The sequence below is a fragment of the Apostichopus japonicus genome, chromosome 23 (genome assembly GCF_037975245.1).
Source record: "Apostichopus japonicus isolate 1M-3 chromosome 23, ASM3797524v1, whole genome shotgun sequence".
Taxonomy (NCBI): domain Eukaryota; kingdom Metazoa; phylum Echinodermata; class Holothuroidea; order Aspidochirotida; family Stichopodidae; genus Apostichopus; species Apostichopus japonicus.
In genome coordinates, this window is record NC_092583.1 from 15,096,003 (window position 1) to 15,117,834 (window position 21,832).

Here is a 21,832-nt window from a genome sequence, read left to right on the forward strand (position 1 = left end):
TTTGTTTCCAAACATGTTCATTCATTTTATTATTGAAGTTTTAGTTCATAAAGTTTGCCACTTTGATTAAAGATTTGCTGAAACATGTTTACAAGATTTGACTTTTGCTGACCTACCTGAGAGATGAGATGAAAGGGAAGTGTGTGCAAACAAAGACAAATGATTAACTTTGAGAAATAATTCAAAGATTTTCTCAAACTATTTTGCTCATTTTTTCAGGTGCCCCCAGTGCCCCCCAGAGTCCAGTGGTAGAGCAAATCACTGAGAAGCAAGCTACCCTTAGCTGGTCTCCACCATTGTCGGACGGAGGGGCGGAGATCACAGAATATGTGATCCAAAAGAAGGATCGATTCAGTCCGAGATTCACAGATGCGGGAGAAGTCCCTGGTGATGAGACTAGTTTCATCGTCAAAGGACTGAAGGAAGGAGATGAGTATGAATTCAGGATTGTACCCAAGAATAAAGCAGGAGAAGGGAAGCCGAGTGCCCCTGTAAATGCTAAGGCAGTTGCACCTTTCGGTGAGTGAATATGATATTATTCTTCTTCTTCAAAAGTATTCTAACACCTTTATGTGTGTATTACACACTTTCAAACTAATATACATTTTACCACATATGGAAAAGTATGGGTAGCCAAACATGTAATTGCCAAACTTGTAAAGTGATATCCATACACATTTCATTTCATTTATTTGTTCTACCACAACAATAATTGCCACAAAACAAGAATGTATATAAATGTTTACTTGATAAAATTCATTGATTGTTCTAGTTGTAATACAGTTAGTAAAAAAAATTGAAATATATGAAATGATACAAAGTTCATACTGATGAGTGCAAAATGAAAAAAATGTAAAATACATTACTAGGGAAGAAGAAGTTCCACAACAATAATTGCCACAACAAGAATGTATATAAACGTTTACTTGATAAATTAATTAAAAGTTAGTAAAAAAAAATTGGAATGTATGAAATGATACAAAGTTCATACTGATGAGTGAAAAATATAAAATAAAATTTAAAAAAAAACATCACTAGGGAAGAAAAAGTTCTGTCTTAGAAACTAATTTTCTGTGGTGAAAGTATCGTTATTTGACTGATAATCCATTGGTTTTTTCTTCTGAATCAGGTGTGCCTGATGCACCAGGCCAACCAGATGCTAAAGATACCTCACCTACATCCATCACACTCATCTGGACTCCACCTGAAGATGACGGTGGTGCACCAGTGACAGAGTACGTCCTGGAAACCAAGACCAGGTTTTCTGCTCGCTGGACTAAACTTACCACGGACAGTATTGAGGATACCCAATTTACTGTGAAAAACCTGAAAGAGGGTGAGGAATACCAGTACCGAGTCATTGCCCTCAATAAGAAGGGAGAGAGCCAACCCAGCACCCCTACAGGGCTGATTAAGACAGGCTTTGATTTTGGTGAGTATTAACAACAAAAAAGAAATTTAGGGGGACAAAAAGTTGATTCAGCTCAAGAAGTAAAAAAATTGTTTTATCCTACAAGGATCTTTAAAAGTTGATAACATGATGTTTGGTTGAAAATAGGCCATCTACACTGTCTTAATGAGAGAAAAAGATGTATAAGATAGGATCAATTGTTGTAGAGGTGAATGGATGTAACTCTTTCAGATGTCTTTATAATTCTGAATTTTAATCTGAAGATATTTCAAAGCCATTTTGCAGGTAACTATCCCTCATTGTACTTTAGTTCAAATGTCTGCATATAATACTGAGGAGTAATGTTAGTACTTTTATGAATATTGAACAAAACTCAATTTTATGGACAGTTTGATGACCATTTGGCCTTCCAACTTTATTTTCTGGTTATTGCCTCACAGATGTACCGGCATCTCCTTCATCCCCAACTATTCAACCAGACTCACCAACGACTGTCCAACTCACCTGGCAACCTCCGACATCCGACGGTGGTGCCGAAATTGAAGGTTATGTGATTGAAAAGAAGGACAAGTTTTCACCTCGGTGGACCGAGGTCACCAGGGAACCCATTCCTGAGACCTCGTTCAAGGTGAAGGGACTGAAAGAAGGAGAAGAGACAGAATTCAGAGTGACAGCTGTTAATAAGGCTGGTCAGAGCAAACCAAGTCAGGTCGCCAAATTGTCCTACAAAGTACCTGATTCACCATCTCGACCAGAGGTGTCCGACGTTACGCCCACATCTGCCATCGTCTCCTGGACACCACCAGAATCTGATGGAGGTAGCCCGGTGACCGGGTACATCGTAGAAAAGAGAGAAATCGGCAAAGATAGATGGACAAAAGTGAACAGAGCCCCCACTACAGAGACAACCCTCTTTGTTCCAGACCTCTACGAAGGAAACGAATACGAGTTCAGAGTAAAGGCAGAGAACAAAGCTGGTTTCAGCGAACCGAGTCAACCATCAAAGAAAATTGTCGCCAAATTACCGTACGGTGAGTCCATAGATTACAAAGTTGCAGTTTTCAGTTGGTCTTTTTTTTATTTGATGATAGTATAAATCCAACTGTTGCAAAGGAATTTCATACATGATTAGGAACTTTTGATGGACAAAATACCATAATAGCATGAGTTCAAAGATTGTACAAAAAAATTGTAAGGTGCTTGTGTTGCCTTCCCATCTAGTTTCATTTGTGAGAGGAAAAGATTCAAGATGAAAGCCATGGATGGAAAGCATCTCATAAATCATTTCCTCATTGGTATTCATATTTCGATCACATTCGTTTGATGGGGAGTGAGCTAGAGATGAAGGATTGTCTTTTTTATTTTTATATCCAGATACTCCTGAAGCACCTAAACAATTGAAGGTCACAGGAACAAACAAAGGAGAGGTCTCCCTAGCCTGGTCAGAACCCATCAACGATGGTGGGTCAAAGGTCAAGAATTACATCGTGGAAATGAAGGAACCGTTCGCATCTCGCTGGAGCCCCGTCACCAAAACTTCCGACACAGAGGTGACAGTGGATGGACTTCGGGAAGATACAGAATATACGTTCCGAGTCAGAGCAGAAAACAAAGCAGGTCCTGGAAAGCCAAGCAATGAGGTGGAGGCAGTTGCTAAACCTCCATTTGGTAATTTGCAATTCTTTTTCCCCTTTCTTTTTGCAATTTATTTCAGTTTGGTTATGTGTGGTTTCCTGCTATATTTTAGTTTTGGATTTTTGCAAACAGCTTTGGATATTTTGAATACTCCATCATTTACAGAATTTGAAGAGATTCGAAAATACCATCTTTTCTTTCACTGCTGCAAAGTAGGCTCTGAGGGTGCACAACAGTAGAAAAGTGAAAATTTGGGGTTGATAGGAGTTTCCTTTAAATTGGTAGTCACAGCAGCTGTATTTGACAGATATATAATTCCATATTCACCAGAAAGTTTGAGATTCTTTATTTTGAATCAATTTGTTAGGAGTTAATATTAACTGCTTTTATTATGATGAGAAATTTTGAAACTCACATTCCTACTAGTATATTTTTTTCTAATCTTGGCCAAAAAAGTATACAAATCCTTTCAACACTTGGTTTAATTTGGTTGAAATTCATTTTTTTTTTCTTGGATGATATTTAGATATCCCAGACGCTCCATCCAAGCCTGAAGTGTCTGATGTTACTGAAAATTCAGCTACCCTGAACTGGTCGCCTCCATTCTCAGACGGTGGATCACCAATCATCGGGTACACCGTAGAGAAGAAAGACAAATTTGGTACTCGCTGGACTTCAGTGAACAAGACTCCGATTCAAGAGACAACCTTTGTTGTTTCAGGACTAAAGGAGGGTGAGGAGTGTCAGTTCAGGGTCATCGCAGAAAACAAAGCAGGCCATAGCGAGCCCAGTGCTGCTACAAGAGCTGTGAGAATCAAAGCTCAATATGGTAAAGATCTTCTTTTCCTTGCTTTTAATCCTTTTTTCCATGCTTTAAAAAAAAAATGATTTGATAAAAACTTAATTAGACAATTAATTTCTCAGTGAAGTAAAGTAGTTTGAGGGTGGCAGTGAAACGTTTTTCAAAACTTTAGGAATGGGTGAACAAACTTTGACTGTGTAGCAATAACGATGACCTTTAACAATATAAATCATAATTTGATCTCAGTGTGTTTGTTTTTGTCTGTTCTTAGATGTCCCAGGACATGATGGCCTTTAACAATATAAATCATAATTTGATCTCAGTGTGTTTGTTTTTGTCTGTTCTTAGATGTCCCAGGACAGCCTGGAAGACCCTCAGTGGTCTCCATAGACAGTAACCAGGCTACGATTTCATGGACAGCACCTCATTCTGATGGGGGCAGTCCAATCACCACTTACCTCATAGAAAAGAAAGACAGGTTTTCTATGCGTTGGACCCAGGTCACAAAAACGCCGACCGATGAGACAGAGTTTACAATTCCTCGATTGACAGCAGGGGATGAGTATCAGTTTAGAGTGACCGCTGAAAATAAAGCTGGACCAGGAAAACCCAGCGAACCAACAGACACTGTCGTTGCCAGACCCAAATTTGGTGAGCCATTTTATTGTGGATATTTCATCATTTGACTGCATTTTGTAAACACAACATACATCAATGAATTGACAAGGAGACCATTAAGAGCCATCTGTAATCTAAAACATGTGATCCATGTAAATAATGTAAAAAATGTAAATAATGAAAAGGTTGTATTCCTTGTGACTTCCCTTGTCATGGTATATACATGTAACCATTGCTAAGACATCTAATTTGCTTTATGTCAAAAGTCAGATGCTGAGGGGGCTGCAGCAACACTGCAGCCAGGCTGCGTATGGACATAATCTTTCATGCTGTACATTTCACACAGTAGGCATTACTGATCTGCAGAGATATTCTATATTGTTTGATATTGATTCAGTTTTGCTGCATGGAAGTTTGCAGCTGGTGCATCATTGTTTTTGACATAGTATTTTTAATAAATAATAAATGGATCCTTTCTTCCCCCATTGTTTCTAGATGTACCAGGCATTCCAGAGTGTGTGGTGACTACATCCATAAATGCATACTCTGCAACAGTCGAATGGGAGCCACCAACATCAGATGGTGGCGCTCCCATCATCGGGTACATCATTGAACGTAAAGACCAGTACAGTGTCCGCTGGGCCAGACTCAACAGGGTCCCGGTGGCTGGTGTGAAGTTCACCTCATCTGACTTGAAGGAAGGACTCGAGTACCAGTTCAGAGTCATCGCTGAAAATGAAGCTGGACAAGGCAAACCCAGTGAACCCACCAGACCTATGGTTGCTAAGGAACCATATGGTATGCTAAAAACTATTCATTGCAAGCAAATACATGAGGGGAAAAAATGGAAAAGGAATTGACTACATATAATTCCTATGTGGTTGGGCATGGATGTTGAATTATTGTGTTGTTTCTTTTCTTCAAGTACATTTTATCATTGCTTTAAAGTTCTACCAGAGATTTTTCTGTTTTGCCATCTCTCTCTCTGATTTGTGGAAATCAACCTACTCTCAAAACAACACCACTGCCTATCTGGTAGTCATTGTCATCATCACCATAGAAATGGTGTAGTGCTTGTCACTAAGAAGTAACATCCTAGTATTCCAATCACTTCCCCACATTGTAAATGAATAAAGAAAAATTAACATACTAGTGAAAGTATGAAAAGTACTTTTAGTGAAAAATGAAACTAATTCCAACCATCCTCATATCCTCTCTCGTCATCCAGAGAAAGCATCTGCTCCACTCTCGCCGACCTTGTCAGAGATCACCGCCGAATCAGCGACTTTCACCTGGCAGCCTCCAGAAAGAGATGGTGGCACTGCCATAGATGAATATGTGATCGAGAGGAAGGAACCATTCAGCACCCGTTGGGCACCGCTGGAGAGAGTCAAAGATACCTCTTACACTGCCAAGGGACTCCGAGAAGGCAGCGATTATGAGTTCAGAGTGGTGCCTGTTAGCAGAGCTGGCCTTGGTGAGCCAAGTCGAACGACAGCTGTCACCCCTAAACCTCAGTATGGTAGGTTATAATGCATCGTGTTATAAATGATGTTACTCAATGAATATTCATTGGCAGTATATGTCTACATTCAAAAGAAAGATGTGAGGTTTTGGACATTAACATGTACTGTATTATATCACCATCGTAACAATTGCTAATATTGTAGATATTATTGATAATAATTGTCTGGCTGAATTATTTTAATTTAATATTTGTTATTTTAATTATCATGGATGATATTGTATTGTTTTAAATCATCTTTGTCCTAATACAAATATTTTTTCCAGACATGATGACTATTCACTCCAGACTACTCAATAACTTATCAGATTCAATAATTTAATAATCCACTAGATGGCGATGATGTTTTGTAATGTTTTGTATTGGTTTGTCTTGTTACCTTAGATGTCCCAGGATCCCCTGGAAGACCCCAGGTCAGTGATATCACTTCATCTTCTGTGACCCTATCCTGGACCCCACCTATCAGAGATGGCGGGTCAAGGGTAACCGGCTACATCATTCACAAGAAAGATAAGTTTGCCCTTCGATGGGTCCCAGTCAGTGAGATACCAACTCCTGATACAACATTCACTGTCCGTGCTCTGAAGGAGCAAGGGGAATATGAGTTTAGGGTTGTGGCTCAGAACAAGGCTGGATTCGGCCAGCCAAGTGACACATCAGATACTGTGGTAGCCAAACCACCCTATGGTAAGTTTACTTTCTATGTGATTAAGAGATGCCTACTGTAATTTTATCTCACATAAATCAGCAGAATGGACTGAAGAAACCACCCACCCCTCTCTGCTCCCCCTCCCCTCCCATCCCTCTTCCTGAAAATATTTTTGCTGCCCATACCATCAATCATGTATCAAGTCTAACATTTGACTATTATTGTAACTTTATAAGAAGATTAACGTTGGTCAGCAAAGTGTCACTGTTGTTCAAGTGTACAATGAAATGTAATGTAAAAGACTTTTCTATCCTCATGGTTTTTCTAGGTGTACACCTAAGTACTAGGTAACCTAGATACACATACCAATAAAATGATTCTCCCGTTCTGATATTAATGTAAAACATATTTTGATTCTTATATTATTGCTTTTTTTTCTTTCCGTTTACGACCTGTGTAAGCTGAATTTCCCCATTGTGGACAATAAATTCAATTCAATATATACCCAAATCTACAGGTAAACTAGAAAACTCTTTTAACATTCCTCATTCTCATATGATTCTAGATGTACCAGGAGCACCAGGCAAACCAAATATTACCTCAGTGACAAGGTCCGCAATCACTGTATCTTGGACTGCACCATTCTCCGATGGGGGCAGCCCCATCACTCACTACATTCTTGAGAAACGGGAATCCTTTGCAGTGAGATGGGTCCGTGCCACCAACAAATCTATCCACAATACGACGTTCGTTATCGACGGTCTGAAGGAAAATACTCAGTTTGAATTCAGAGTAATTGCAGAGAACAAAGCCGGTCAGGGCCCACCTAGCGACTCAACTGGTCAGGTTGTGGCCAAAGATGCTTTCAGTAAGTCTAATATGGATTTTGTTTATCATTTATAGATCAACATTTAATTTGCCAGATATATAGATTGCCAAGAAGCTTTAAACGACATCTCCTGAAGAATTGTTTGGAAACCTGGGAGGATCAAAAGTAAATCTGAAATGATTATCAAAGTCGGTGGAAACGGTGACAAATTTTGCGACAATTTTGTTGCATACTTGGTGGCACTTTTTCTCCTTAAAAATTTGTCAAAATTATCAAAATAGTCTACATTTACCCTACATGACTTTTTAGTGGATTTACATTTGTCTACTCAGTGACCACTTTTAATCTTATAGCTGTTCCAGATGCACCAGGAGCTCCTCAGATTTCAAATATGACAAGCACATCTGTCAATCTGACCTGGACTCCTCCATTAACTGATGGAGGTAAACCAATCAAGGGTTATATCGTGGAGAAATCCGATCGTTACAGCTCTAGATTCACCCCGATTACGCGGTTCCCCATCAGAGATTGCAACTTTACAGTCCATGACTTGTCCCCGAACAACGAATATCAGTTCCGCATCATCGCAGAGAACGAAGCTGGACCCGGTGAACCCAGCCCTAGTACAATTGTTCGTGAACTTGCAGGTGTGTACTTGTTAGAATGCCATTGTTATCGTGAAATTACAGATTCATGGAGTTACTTCTGAAGTCAGAGGGGGATAAGCCATCAACAAAAGTACATTCCACTTGATAGTTAAGGTTATACTAGGTTTACATTTCCCATGTTCCTTTCTTTACTAGCAGTAGCATTATACAGTTTGTATGGTTGCAGAAGACATCAAGACTTTGTCATTTGTTGTTTATAACATTGTTGCAAAACATTGTTGTAATGTCTTACTTTTTGGCCAAGTTGCAAAACTTTTGTCAAAAATATTCAAAAATTCACATTTAATATCACATACTTTTTTCCTTCAGTTGCACCCAAGTTGGACCTCTCAAGAGTTCGCGACACCATTGTTGTCAAGGCAGGCACAACTTTCCATATTGATATACCATTCAAGGCTACACCCCTTCCATCAGTGGACTGGTCCAAAGATGGCACCCACTTGGAATCTACCACTCGGGTGAAGATCGAAACTACCGAGTTTGGCACAGTCCTCACGGCCAAGAACTGTGTAAAAGCTGACGAAGGCGTTTATTCTGTCAGAGTTCGAAATGCTGGCGGAGAGGCAACAGCCAAGATCCGTGTCGTGATAGAAGATAAACCGTACCCACCAGAGGGTCCCATTGAGGTCCTGGATGTGGGTACTACAGATGCCACCATCAGATGGCGCTCGCCATTGAACACCGGTGGCAGCGATATCACTCATTACTGTGTGGAGAAACGTGACATGAAGAGGACCTCTTGGACCAGGATTAGTGCCCGAGTGCCGTCAACAACTTTTAAAGTCACAGATTTGTCAGAAGGGTCAGAAGTTCAATTCAGAGTAATCGCGGTCAACAAAGTTGGAGAGAGTGAACCACTCGAGGGTGACATCATCACTCTTGGAGTGAAAGTCAGTAAGTAACCAAAAACCAAAAGATAAATATGAAAAGAAAACAATATTAAAATGGAGCATCAAAAGTATATTTTTCCCCTTTGTACAAGAATTTTACTTTAATTCATCTTTGGTTTGATATTGGGTAGGAGGGTAAGAACCACCTTTCCCTCAATCTGGCCCTTTCCCACACCTTTCCGCCCACTGGTGCTTCAAATACTGTCTTTTGTATCGATGCTATTGACTGAAAGAAAATAAATGAAGGCATCACAGCTATAAAACTATTTTATGTTCTGGAGAGAAGCATGACACATGTTTGTAAGAAGCTAAAGGAACAACTTTTATCTTGTTACTATTGGGTGATAGTGTTTCTTACCTCGATGTTAAAAGTATTTCATTTTCTAGCTTCCTTGGATAAGGCCTTTCAGATAAATTCACATTTTTAAATTAGAAACAGAAGCTGATTGGAAAGCTATAAATATGAAATTAATATCCTTTCAATATAAAGTTATCAGTAGTTATTTAATTACTTATCTAACTTTCCAAATCTTACCCTAGCCCCACCTGACTCACCATCCAAACCTTTGGTGACAGACGTTGATTCAGAGAGCGTCACAATTACATGGCAGCCACCATACTATGACGGTGGTGCACCAGTCACAGGTTATCTGGTAGAGAAACGGGAACGGGGAAGTGCTTTCTGGTCCAAAGTTGGAACAGTCTCTGAAGTCGAAAGAGAGATGGTCATCAAGCGATTGACTAACGGATCAGAATATGAATTCCACATCAGCGCTGAAAATAAGTCAGGCTTAAGCCGTCCTAGCCAACCGTCAGGATTTGTAAAGGTTCAGGAGGCATCAGGTAAAAAAATCCTTTTTATTGTGATGTAAAATCATTTTCATTGTTTATTATGTGTGAATACTGCAGCTTTTAAGGATATATTTAACCTACAAATAGAAACCTTTTTTCAGAGAACTTTACATTGCTTCTAAGCTTGATGTTTGAGCACAATTAATGTTAAAGCACAATATTAGAACAATAGTCTAGCTTTACAAAAATTCTATTTTTCTCTTGTATATATCCAGTTCCACCCAGATTTGAAGCCATGTTCCAAGAGCCTATAATTGCTAAGGTCGGAGAGACAGTCAGAGCTGAGCTACCTTACTCTGGCTTCCCCGTACCGGAGGCCAAGTGGTCTAAAGATGGTAAACCACTGATTGCCATCGGTACCGTACGACTAGAAACAATGGAGCACTTTGTGATCCTTACCGTCAGGAATGTGAACCGTGAAGACGGAGGTCACTATTCTGTGACCATCAAGAACCAGGCGGGTAGTGATTCAGCAACCATCGAGGTAAGAGTGGTCGATCAACCATCTCCACCTCAAGGACCCCTAGAAATGTCCAACGTTACCATGTCATCGGTGACGTTGTCCTGGAGACCACCAAAAGATGATGGCGGAAGTAGAATCGTAAATTACATCATCGAAAAGAAGGGCGATCTGGACATGAGGTGGAAGCCTGTCACAGATGATAATATCACCAACCTGACCTATGAGGTCAAAGGTCTAAAGGTCAGCAAGGAGTATGTGTTTAGGATCAAAGCTCAGAACCAGTTCGGTATCAGTGAGCCTTTGGAAGGACACGAGATCACATCGATCGAACAGTTTGGTGAGTTTGGCATTTTATTTGTGGTTGAATATTTACAAGTTTGTGGAAAACCAGAATGGTATTGGTAGTTAGTAGAGAACCTTTGTTACATTGTCGTTAATGTTGTAAATGCACAGACTCAATGAGCCGTTTGTAACTTATTATTTTATCACATGCTTTGTAATTCTTGTACTCATTGAAACAGATGTGCCTGGTTCACCATCTGCACCTACAATCTCCAAAGTAACTGCTGACTCAGCAGTCCTCTCATGGTCGCCACCCTCCAGTGACGGAGGAGCCAGAATCATTGGCTACACCATCGAGATGCGTACAGCGACCAGTCCCCGCTGGGTGAAGGCCACCCTTACTCCTACCCCAGACACAGACTACCGTATCACCAGACTGGTGAAGGGATCCGAGTACGAGTTTAGGGTCATCGCTGTGAACCGTGTTGGACCGGGTAAACCAAGTGAACCGTCTCACACCATTACCATTGAGAGTCCTGCTGGTAAGTATCACTTTTGAAAATGGCATTCAAGGAATCGGTTTAAATGGTTCAATACTGTAGGACTATACACCACAGGTGACTGAAGGTTACTGTCACATGAGCCATAGTGACTTCACCTGAGGTAAATGCAGATGACTTAAGATGACTGATGGCTCCTGTCACATGTGTGAATCTCAACACTTTACAACTGTAGATGACTTAAGATGACTGATGGCTCCTGTCACATGTGTGAAGCTCAACACTTTGCAACTTACATGACTTAAGATGACTGATGGCTCCTGTCACATGTGTGAAACTCAACACTTTACAACTGAAGATGACTTAAGATGACTGATGGCTCCTGTCACATATGTGAAACTCAACATTGTACAACTGTAGATGACTTAAGATGACTTAAGATGACTGATGGCTCCTATCACATGTGTGAAACTCAACATTGTACAACTGAAGATGTATTGAGATGACTGATGGCTCCTGTCACATGTGTGAAACTCAACACTTTACAACTGAAGATGACTTAAGATGACTGAAATCTTACATGAGCCTAAATGACTTCAGCACGATATTGTGGATAATAGCAAACAGGTCAAGAGAACTTGCATGGTTCCTTGTGGGTTTACCACTGAAAGTCTAGATACATGTGGGAAGGGGAGGGGTAGGACACCATGACAACTACACCACACCCAAGTTTATAACTATTGTCATTTCTTATTTCTCTGCCAGTTGCGCCTAAGTTTGACCTGGATCTGAAATACATGCGACCTATCACAGTACGTGCTGGTGCCACCTTTAATGTGGATGCATCTTTCACTGCAACACCTGTACCTACAATCACTTGGGAGAGAGACCACCATCCTCTTGAAAAGTCCTATCGTGTCAGCGTAAACACCGAAGAGAGTGGTTCAATGTTGACGGTGCGAAATGCAGAAAGGAGTGACAGTGGTGTTTATATTATTATTGCCAAAAACAAAGCCGGTGAAGACAAATCAAAGGTCGAGGTAAAAGTGGTGGATCGTCCAGGCCCACCATCAGGCCCTCTTCATGTAAGTCACAGGAAATACATATATTTTATGATTGGATACTTTATATGGTAACCCAACAGAACTTTTTTGATAAGATTGATTAAATGTATGTCCCTTCATACTCTCTACCCTTCATTCAACCTCAGAAGAAGCGCTAAAGAGTTTGTTAATTAAAGAAACATTGTTTTAATTTTCTAATCAGGTATCTGGACTAGGTGTCTCCGATGCTACCTTGACGTGGTACCCTCCTGCTGATGATGGTGGTAGCCCAATCTCTGGGTATATCCTGGAGAGCCGAGAAGTACCCTCTAGAATCTGGAACAAAGTGTCCAGCTTTATTGGAGGAACTTCCTATCGTGTCAGCAGCCTGAAAGAAGGCAAAGAGTACCAGTTCCGTGTCCGAGCAGAAAATAAATATGGGGTCAGCGAACCCCTGGAGGGGGGCAGTGTTACCCCAAAATCTGACTTTGGTAAATATCAGTTCGCTCCTACATCCTGCATGTTGTCAGGATTTCATGATGTTTAATTTTGTAATCTTTTCTGCCTTGTCAATGTGACTAGGTTGTTAATAGTTTGTCATGAAAGATTTTAAATCTGAATAAAATCTGTTGAAAATAGACTTCATGACACTATAAATCAGCTATTTTAGTTGAATTTGATACATTTTTGGGTGATATTCTGTCCTATTGTCCTATGTGAGAATAACTACTTTTAAATAGTTAGTTAGTTAATTAATTAATAGAGAACAAGATCCAAACTACTCTAAACAAAAACAAAAGTATTTACCTTCTTTTTTCTGATTCATCCTTCTCGGCAGACGTTCCAGCAACACCAGGACCTCTGATGGTCAAGTCCATGGATGCTGATCACTTTGAGTTCTCGTGGACGCCTCCTCCAAGTGACAGAGGTGCCCCCATTGAGGGCTACATCATGGAAAAGAGAGAAACCCCACAGACAAGTTGGCAGATGGCCACGCCCACACCCATCAAAGATACCACGTTAAGGCTCCCAAAACCAAAGAAAGTTGATGACTACGAATTCCGAGTCAGGGCGATCAATGAAGCTGGATTGAGTCGGCCAGTATCTCTTGGATCACCTATGAGAGGCAGAGAAACCAGTATGATTACATTTTCATTTTTTATTGTTCTCTGATATTGAAATGATTCTCTGCAATAGAACAATGAAAGAAGGAAAAGAAGGGAAAACTTTCTGTAATCCAAAGTTTGTCATGATTTTTCCTCACGCTCCTGGTTCAACCCATTCTCCATTCTCCACTGTTACCATGACAGGAATTCTCCATCTCTATTCCTTAAATCCTTTGACTTTCAAACGAGCATAAATTATCTTACCGTTTATGTATGACAGGTGTATGTTGCATTTCAAGCCCGCGAGTAGACTATTAAATATTATTTGCCTATCACAGATTGTAGCTATAACAGAATGAAAAAAATGACTTGTGGCTTGTTTAGCAGGGGATCTCAAAAGGCCACCCACGGGTCATGTCCGGCCCGCAAAAGGTTTTAGTACGTTCTGCGAAAGGAAAATAGATCCAGTCTTGCAGTATGGGCCCCTTAAGAAATTAGGCGTGGGCACCATATTGGATTTGCCTGCACATTACTCCAACTAGTTATATATAGGCAGATTTTGATTCTCTCTGACCCTTTGGCTGCAAACATTTTCTCTCTTGTAGAATATTTAGTTGAAGACTTTTAATGCCTAATCAGTGCTCCTGTTAATTCCATTAATGATAGATTTTTGATCTTATTTTAATTTTAAAGTTATTGGATCATATTCTTCATGACATCACCAGTTGAACTAAAAAAAATTCTTTTCCCCCCCCCCTTCTTTATAGTACCACCAAAGTTTGACCTTCGACCTAGTATTCATCTTGACACTTACAAGTTGCCGGCCGGTGCTCCATTGAAGGTAGATTTTCCATATAAGGGATTACCATCACCCAGAGCAACATGGTACAAGGATGACCGACCACTGATCGATTCTCCACGAACACGCCTACACTATACTCCACAGAGTATTGGTTTACATATCCCTGACTCGATTCGGGATGATACCGGTTTCTATCGAGTACATCTGGCGAGTGATATCGGGGAAGACAAAACACAGTTCAGAGTTTCTGTCATGGGTAAGTCTGTTCAAATCCAGTGATATTTCATATGTATCCTTTTCCCTATGTTGTTTTGTTGTATATTTTAGTTTCGCACTTATTAGGGAAGCCTCGCAAATCTAACCGCCATGTCCGGGCCGGTGGATTTTTCCGCGGCTATAATGAGCACAGCCACAAGCAGATAATGAGTCACACTTGAGTGCACACTCTCTCCAAACCACCCTCCACGCTATACAGTTACATTCACAGCCGCGGTCAAGTTTTTACTAAGCCGATTTGAACACAATAGTGAGTTGAACAAAACATCATAGCTAAGTCTCAAGGTATTCAAACGTTTCAAAAAGATAGTATGTTTACACGCTGTATTTTATCCTACTGCAGAAGCAAAACTTCTGTGAAAAATAAGTAAGGAAATGTGAATTTACACTGCAGGAATCTAAAATGCTATCTTTCTTATTTTCCCAGTCGGCCAAGTAGGAACAAAAAGTTTCGTTGCCTTTTTGCAAGGACATTAAGTTTCCTGAATTTTTAAGATTTAAAAATCTAAAAAACTGAAATCACAATCTCACTTCTTGTACACGTGCACATAAGCGTGAACCAGAGCCTAACATACGGGATGACTTTAGAATAATCCTACTAAGTTGAATAGAACAGGACCTAAACTACCTAGCTAGGTGAAAAAAAATCGGTTGACTGTAGGGAATTTTTCGAACTCCAGCGAAGCTGTACTTTTTTTTTAGCCAGCTAGATCGTAGACATCATGAGGATTGAACAAATGACGATGATTTCTTGTGAAAGAAATTTGAAATAAATGTGGAAAAAATGCGATTATCCTTTCTCCGTTTTAAGTGTAAATGTTATTCTAGCATTCCATGGTTAAGAAAGTTGAAAGAAATAAAGTTTATCAACTTCATTTACTGACTTTTGAACTTCGTAAAAAAAAACCGTCCTTTACTACTCTGAAAATCAGTAGAGAAATTAGCAATTGTGTACGAACAGTAAGTTGGTACACCTTTCAAATTTTACGAAAGATCGAGCAAATAATTTCGAAAAATTCACGCGAAACTGGCATATCGTGCTAAATGCAACTAATGTCATGTAGACAAGGCTCTAGTACACCCATTTATGAATAAACCATACGACCACATCTGGCGTGGGGAAAAGAAAGTATTTTCTAGAATTTCCACCAAAAAAAAAGGAAAAATTAATATCCTACCATAGTTAAGTGTATAGTAAATAGCCTAACCACTTTGCCGGTTACGGATCTCACGTAACAACAAAAACACAACTAATTGTATTTTGCGAAGTTGATGTTTTCTACAAGGACATGGAAACAATATTTAGCATTCAGTTAATCATGCCAAGTGGCCTAAAACATGGGATTAAAAGGTTTACTTTCATAAAGATAGCCATACTGTAGCTATTGGGGCCTTGATATCGTGCTATGTCTGTATGGTATAGACTCGTGTATCATGGGGAATAGAATATTTTGTTCATGCGGAGGAGTCGGTTGGCTTGAGGTGTGTTTTACTTACCTTAATGTTACGGGGATATATACTTTTCTTGAACGTCTAAGATAATATTTCGCATAACTTTACCGATCCTTTACTGACTTACCTAATTAAATTCTAGAGTGGAGCCAAAATAGTTTACTCCATGAAAAGTTTTTTGGAAACGTGCCAAAAATGTTAACAAACAGGTGTTAGACAGGGGGGTTGTTTGCCGGCAAGGACGTACCTGGGAAAATTCGCAGCCCATGTACAGTATGCCTACGATATTTAAGTAGGGGTAAACACTGCAGTTGTAAACTGATGTACGTATAGTAAAATTTTCACCGAATAGTAACTTTTATCGCTAACCACATGACAGCCTAACACACTAAGTCAATGGGAAAATCAAGCCTAAACCATCTGTTTATTCGTTGAAATTGTGTCGCAGTTAGCTTCAGAGATCAACGTTACGGTCGATGTTCTCTCTTTAACATACATATGTGGCATAGCTTAACTATTGTTTTGTTTAAATTCTGGTTTGTCAATATGGGTTTTCTGAAGTTCTTGGGGGGCATATATTTAATGCAATGGCTGATTCAGTTTTTAATTCATAGTTACGTACCACTCGTTGAACAAGGCTCATAATGTATAGGCCCAGGTAAAGGCTGCTTTTATCGAACTTTCGAGTAGCGGAGTTTCACAATTGTTCATAAGAGACCCAAGAAATTTTATTTGTGAGGTTTGATAACGTGGAAGATTTGCAAGAATTATATAAAGTACTGAATCTCGGACATTTGGTAGTGGCGGATTTTAGTGTATAAGTCACTTTGCAACATAAACTACCGCTCTATTGACTGTCAAAACCGCAAAAGTTAATCCGGTCACTTGGCCAAGTTTGCTCATTGTTTGTGAAGAATAACCAGCCTTGTGTTGTCAGGACGCTGTGCTCATTACTCCGGCTGGCAACCAGTGTGTGTGCATTCAATCATGGGACCAATATGCACATGCATAATGAGCAAGGGGTGCGAGATTTCCGCCGGCCCGGAACCAGCGGTTAGATTTGCGAGGCTTCCCTTAGCATTGCTAGATAACATACAGTATATAACATCTGCCCTAGATAAAACACATAGACAGGAAGACCATTTTCATGTAGGAATAGTCTAGGATTACCATTTCTTATGGTCTTACAATTGGTAAAACAAATCAAGAATTAGCTCACTTTGAACAGCCATTTAACATGATATGTTTCAAGCCAATCTACTTCTCCCCTCATTAAATATGAGGCTGCTTGGTGGTATCATAAAATACTGATTATTATCAACAATCAATTATTATCGAAAATCTGGAGTAGAGCTAAAGCTTTAGCTAGAGATAAAGAGTAGAGTTTCTTTGCATAGTCTTTGTAGCGCCATAAAATAGCATAAAATATCTATACATTTCTGTACCTCCTTGTATTTGGGCACCTGCATTTCATCAAACCTCACAATGCGCATATCATATGTCACATATCACAGTAAAATACTGATCTCCTTTTCCATATTTAGATAAACCGGGACATCCAGAGGGTCCATTGAAGGCCATTGGTATCACCAAGGACTCTGTGACCCTCTCGTGGCACCACCCTCGAGACGATGGCGGCAGTCCGATTACAAACTACATCTTGGAAAAACGAGACATGGAGCGGCTCTCTTGGACCCCAGTCTCTTCGACTATCCACGGACTGAGATACACGGTCACCAACTTGCGAGAGAATACAAGATATGGCTTCAGAGTACGAGCAGAGAACCAATATGGGGAAAGCACCCCGATTGAGATGGTGGAACCAGTAGTTGTTAAGAGCCCATTCTGTAAGTTGGACTATTTCTCAGTGGTATGGTATACAAAGTAGTTGTATCACCTTGAATGTCTTGACAACTTTGAATAAAAATATCATGACAATCAGTTTTATTCTTTTCTGTAGTACTTTAAACGTTTCTCTTAGATTGATTAAATAATAGAGTGCAAAGTTGTTGATCTTGGAAGAAGAAAGTACAACATAGGGTGTATTCCACAAGTGGATTAATAAATTTGGTACATAAAATTTGTTATTTGTGCAGGCCAGATATTATTACAGAGAATTTATACAAGAGTTTGTTGAAAGCCTGCTGCATTTTTATTATTAATCAATATGAAAATTCTATGATAATTCTATTTCACAAATTTTATAACAATTAATGAAAATAAAGTCGAAATCGAAATTGATTAACTTGGATATTATTATTTGGATAATTTACTAATTAAGATGAAAATTTCCTGGGTAGTGAAATATATCAAAGAAAGCACTATTTTGTAGACAATGAAACTATCCACAAAACATCCATTTCTACCACTTAAACTATTGTTGTACATTTATTCAGCTGTTCCTGATGCTCCAAGTTCTCCTGAAGTATTTGGAGTAACGGATGACTCTGTCACCCTCTCATGGATGTCACCACGTAGCGATGGAGGTTCACCCATCACCGGATACCTGGTTGAGATGAAGGAGTCCCTGGGTACCCGCTGGATTCGTGCAACTAGGAGACATATTCACGATACCAACATCACCATCCCTAACCTCAGTACTGGCAAACAGTACAAATTTAGAGTCATCGCTGAGAATGACATAGGTCAAAGCGAGGCTGGACCTGCTTCTAGTCCTGTGCTTGTTAAAGCACCAGAAGGTAATTGTTTATGATTAGAAAGAGGACCTATGCCACCCCCCTCTCACTCCTTCTCCCATCCTTCCTCACTCTTTTCCTATGATTCTTTATTGTGGTTACAATATTTAAAGGAGTGAAGCAATTGTTGGCTAGTTTAGATTCAAACCAATGACCTCAGGTATAGTAGTCCTGGGAGTCCTGTACCAACCCAGCTATCCAGCACCGGGTCCTTATTTATGGTACTTGTGGGGTTGGTGACAGTCAGATTCCATAGTAAATTGAATACAGTACAACCAGAGACCATATTCTAGTATCAATTTCTCATACTTAAATGTTCAGGTCACAGGAGAAGTGAAAAAAATGGGCTACCATCTAAACTGTTAATTTTTTCATTTTGTCAAACAGAAGTAGCAGATTTCACACAAATGTTACAAGACACAACAGCAAAGGCTGGACAGACGATTGTACTGGAGTGCAGAGTTTCCAATCCTAAAGCGGAGGTCAAATGGTACAAGAACGGGTATCAACTCTTCACTTACGACCGCATCAAAGTGTCATCAGAGGGCCAAAGGAGGGCCATTACCATCAAGAAAGTTGAAGCTAGAGATTACGGTCTCTATGAATGCGAGTGTGGTAAATTGAGAACCTCAGCGGAGTTAAAAGTGCTTGGTAAGTCTCTAAAAGATATCATCTGTCCTTCATGTAGTGTTCAGCAGATCACACATTGTGGTTGTGCATCCAACCATGAACTATGTCTTGTGTTGCATCATTGCTCACTATTTTCACCCCACCCCCCCCACGTCCCACGTCACCCTACCTCTTCAAATGATGCTTTTCTTATCTGTTTTGTATGTGCTAATGTATAAAGCATCTTCTTAATGGTGCAAAAAAAGCCATTTCTTGCATCACCATGTCTCAGAAAACTTCTCCTATAAGAACCCACAAAAATTGTCTTTAGTGTTTAATGAAATATATAGATACAATTTGTATCCAGTACTGCCTTCAAAAGTAATGAAATTGATATTCATTTATTACTACAGCAAAGAAGTGGAAACATTTTTTTCCCTTTTATATAATGTGTACTTAATCATTTTCCATCTATTATCTTTCTTAGCTCCTCCTAAAATCAATTTGGAATTGTTGAGAGATGTCATCACCCTCAAGGCTGGTAGCACCCTTCGCATCCCCGTCGAGTTTACAGGATGCCCACCCCCATTCGTTGAATGGTACCACCAGAGCCGACGAATGGCGGATGACACACGCACAACCATCGAAGACCGTGACGATCGCACCCAACTGATCATCACCAACACGAAGAGAGAAGACACTGGAGTTTACTCTGTGACGGTCGTCAACGAAGCTGGGAGACATTCGGCTAAGGTCCGTGTGAACATCACGGACATCCCCGGTGCACCCCATGGGCCTCTAGCAATGACTGACGTTGGAAACTTCTCCATCAACCTCTCCTGGTACCCACCAGAGGACGACGGCGGAACCAACATCGAATGCTACGTGGTTGAACGGAAAGACAGCACCTACAAGAGCTGGACAAAGATTGGCTCATACGTCAGGGGTACGACTTACACAGCAGGAGGCCTGAAACAGGATGTGGAGTACCACTTCCGAGTCAGAGCAGAGAACTCGAACGGTGTGGGTCCACCGCTGGAGGGCACTCGATCTATCATGATTAAATCCCCTCATGGTAAAGACATTGCTGATTACTTTTTTCATCTTTTGGGGTTGAACCTGACAAAAATGTCACATTACAGAGGGAAAAAAGTATAATTTATTGTAGAAAACATATGTGACTATCTTCTAATAGTGTTTGTGACTCCCTTGATTATAGCAAGTTTAAGTAATGTAAACAAAATGGTGAACAACTCTCTTGAGTCTACTGAGAATACAATTTGTGAAAGTGACAGCATTTAGTGAGATTATTGAACACTAAAACCTTCATTTCTGTAAATTATTGTGGCATATTGAAAGGAATAATTCAACTGAAGTAGGAAATATCTAGTTATATGATTATGTTAACATGTGGTAATTATATAACTGGTTAATTATGATCGGTGTAGTTCACTAGGTTTTGATGATTGTTGCGGGTGACCTTCTTTAACAAAGTAATCTGACTCATTACTTTGCAGTTATTTTTGTGCAGTCTTACTTACATGGAGAATTATACAAATTTTGTTAAGGTATTCATCCACTGTTTCTATATGTTTGTTTGTTTATTGTCAGCTGCGCCAAGTGAACCAGGTCTTCCTGAGGTTCACACTATCCGTGGTGATGAAATGACCCTCACATGGACCGAGCCTCGTCACCATGGAGGACGTCCAATGCTCGGTTACCACGTTGAAGTACGAGAAGACTTTGACCTTCCATGGTCCAGGGTCACGACTGAACCGATTCCTGATACAACCCATCGGGTCACTGGTCTGAGACCGGGACAGGAGTATGAATTCCGAGTCGTTGGTGTCACAGAGATAGGGGTTGGAAGACCAAGTGAACCGTCCTTCCCTCCAAAGATGGCCAGAGAACCAGCAGGTGGGTGCAATATGTAACTAATAATATGGAACATTGATATAATATCATTCTGATTATAGAATAGCTGAAATGAAAGGAACTTTTCTAGTTTTTGTTACTATAGGCAATACAATGGTGTTTACATTTTGCTATTTTAGGGTATGTGCTGTTCATACATGTATTTCATATACTTTTTTATCATTGCCTAATTACGATTTGTGCAGTTTAGCCAGTATTAATGGTCTCCTATCTATTAATTCTATGTCTCTTCATCTTGTTTGAGAAGTAAATTTTCATGATTTGATCTTTCTCGGTGTTGTAAATCATAAATGACACATGAATCATACGTAAATAAAAAATCAGTCATAAAAAAACCCAATATTTTTTACCCACTTAGTTAAGCTTAAAAAAGCCAACCATGGTCAAAACATTAGTGGTAATACAAATAGAGAAGAAAATAGAAGAAAGAAAGTAATGACATCAATGTTGTCTCTGGCAGGTCATCCATCTCCACCTGGCATACCACAAGTGGATGAAGCCACCTCAAGTACCGTCTCTCTGTCCTGGACACCTCCCATCTCAGACGGAGGAAGTGCAATCTCTCATTACATCCTCGAGAGGAGAAGCACAACATTCAGATCTTGGACAGACAAAACAAAGGTCCTGAACACCTCCTATGTCATGACCAAACTCGCAGAAAACCAAGAGCATGTTTTCAGAGTCCGAGCTGTAAACGAGGCAGGATTTGAGAGCGATCCAAGCAGGCCTTCGGTTGGAGCAGTTACTAAGAAGCCTACTCGTAAGTCATAAAAACTTTTTCAGTGATCT

General features: G+C 39.9%; 1 protein-coding gene across 50 annotated transcripts in view; it reads left to right on the top strand.

The window, feature by feature from the left end:
• LOC139964732 (uncharacterized) overlaps positions 1 to 21,832 on the top strand; it is a 390,976-nt gene that overhangs the window by 344,420 nt on the left and 24,724 nt on the right. For all 50 annotated transcript variants that reach the window (XM_071966600.1, XM_071966625.1, XM_071966626.1 and 47 more), the window contains 25 exons: positions 220 to 519; positions 1,130 to 1,432; positions 1,852 to 2,442; positions 2,786 to 3,079; positions 3,573 to 3,875; positions 4,197 to 4,499; positions 4,962 to 5,264; positions 5,695 to 5,988; positions 6,376 to 6,678; positions 7,206 to 7,508; positions 7,823 to 8,116; positions 8,447 to 9,031; positions 9,568 to 9,870; positions 10,095 to 10,679; positions 10,864 to 11,166; positions 11,890 to 12,209; positions 12,391 to 12,658; positions 13,006 to 13,305; positions 14,041 to 14,331; positions 17,348 to 17,650; positions 18,200 to 18,502; positions 18,887 to 19,150; positions 19,596 to 20,183; positions 20,720 to 21,025; positions 21,504 to 21,803. In XM_071966600.1, coding sequence (XP_071822701.1) covers positions 220 to 519; positions 1,130 to 1,432; positions 1,852 to 2,442; positions 2,786 to 3,079; positions 3,573 to 3,875; positions 4,197 to 4,499; positions 4,962 to 5,264; positions 5,695 to 5,988; positions 6,376 to 6,678; positions 7,206 to 7,508; positions 7,823 to 8,116; positions 8,447 to 9,031; positions 9,568 to 9,870; positions 10,095 to 10,679; positions 10,864 to 11,166; positions 11,890 to 12,209; positions 12,391 to 12,658; positions 13,006 to 13,305; positions 14,041 to 14,331; positions 17,348 to 17,650; positions 18,200 to 18,502; positions 18,887 to 19,150; positions 19,596 to 20,183; positions 20,720 to 21,025; positions 21,504 to 21,803 — 8,610 coding nt within the window. The remainder of the gene's footprint in view (positions 1 to 219; positions 520 to 1,129; positions 1,433 to 1,851; positions 2,443 to 2,785; positions 3,080 to 3,572; positions 3,876 to 4,196; positions 4,500 to 4,961; positions 5,265 to 5,694; positions 5,989 to 6,375; positions 6,679 to 7,205; positions 7,509 to 7,822; positions 8,117 to 8,446; positions 9,032 to 9,567; positions 9,871 to 10,094; positions 10,680 to 10,863; positions 11,167 to 11,889; positions 12,210 to 12,390; positions 12,659 to 13,005; positions 13,306 to 14,040; positions 14,332 to 17,347; positions 17,651 to 18,199; positions 18,503 to 18,886; positions 19,151 to 19,595; positions 20,184 to 20,719; positions 21,026 to 21,503; positions 21,804 to 21,832) is intronic.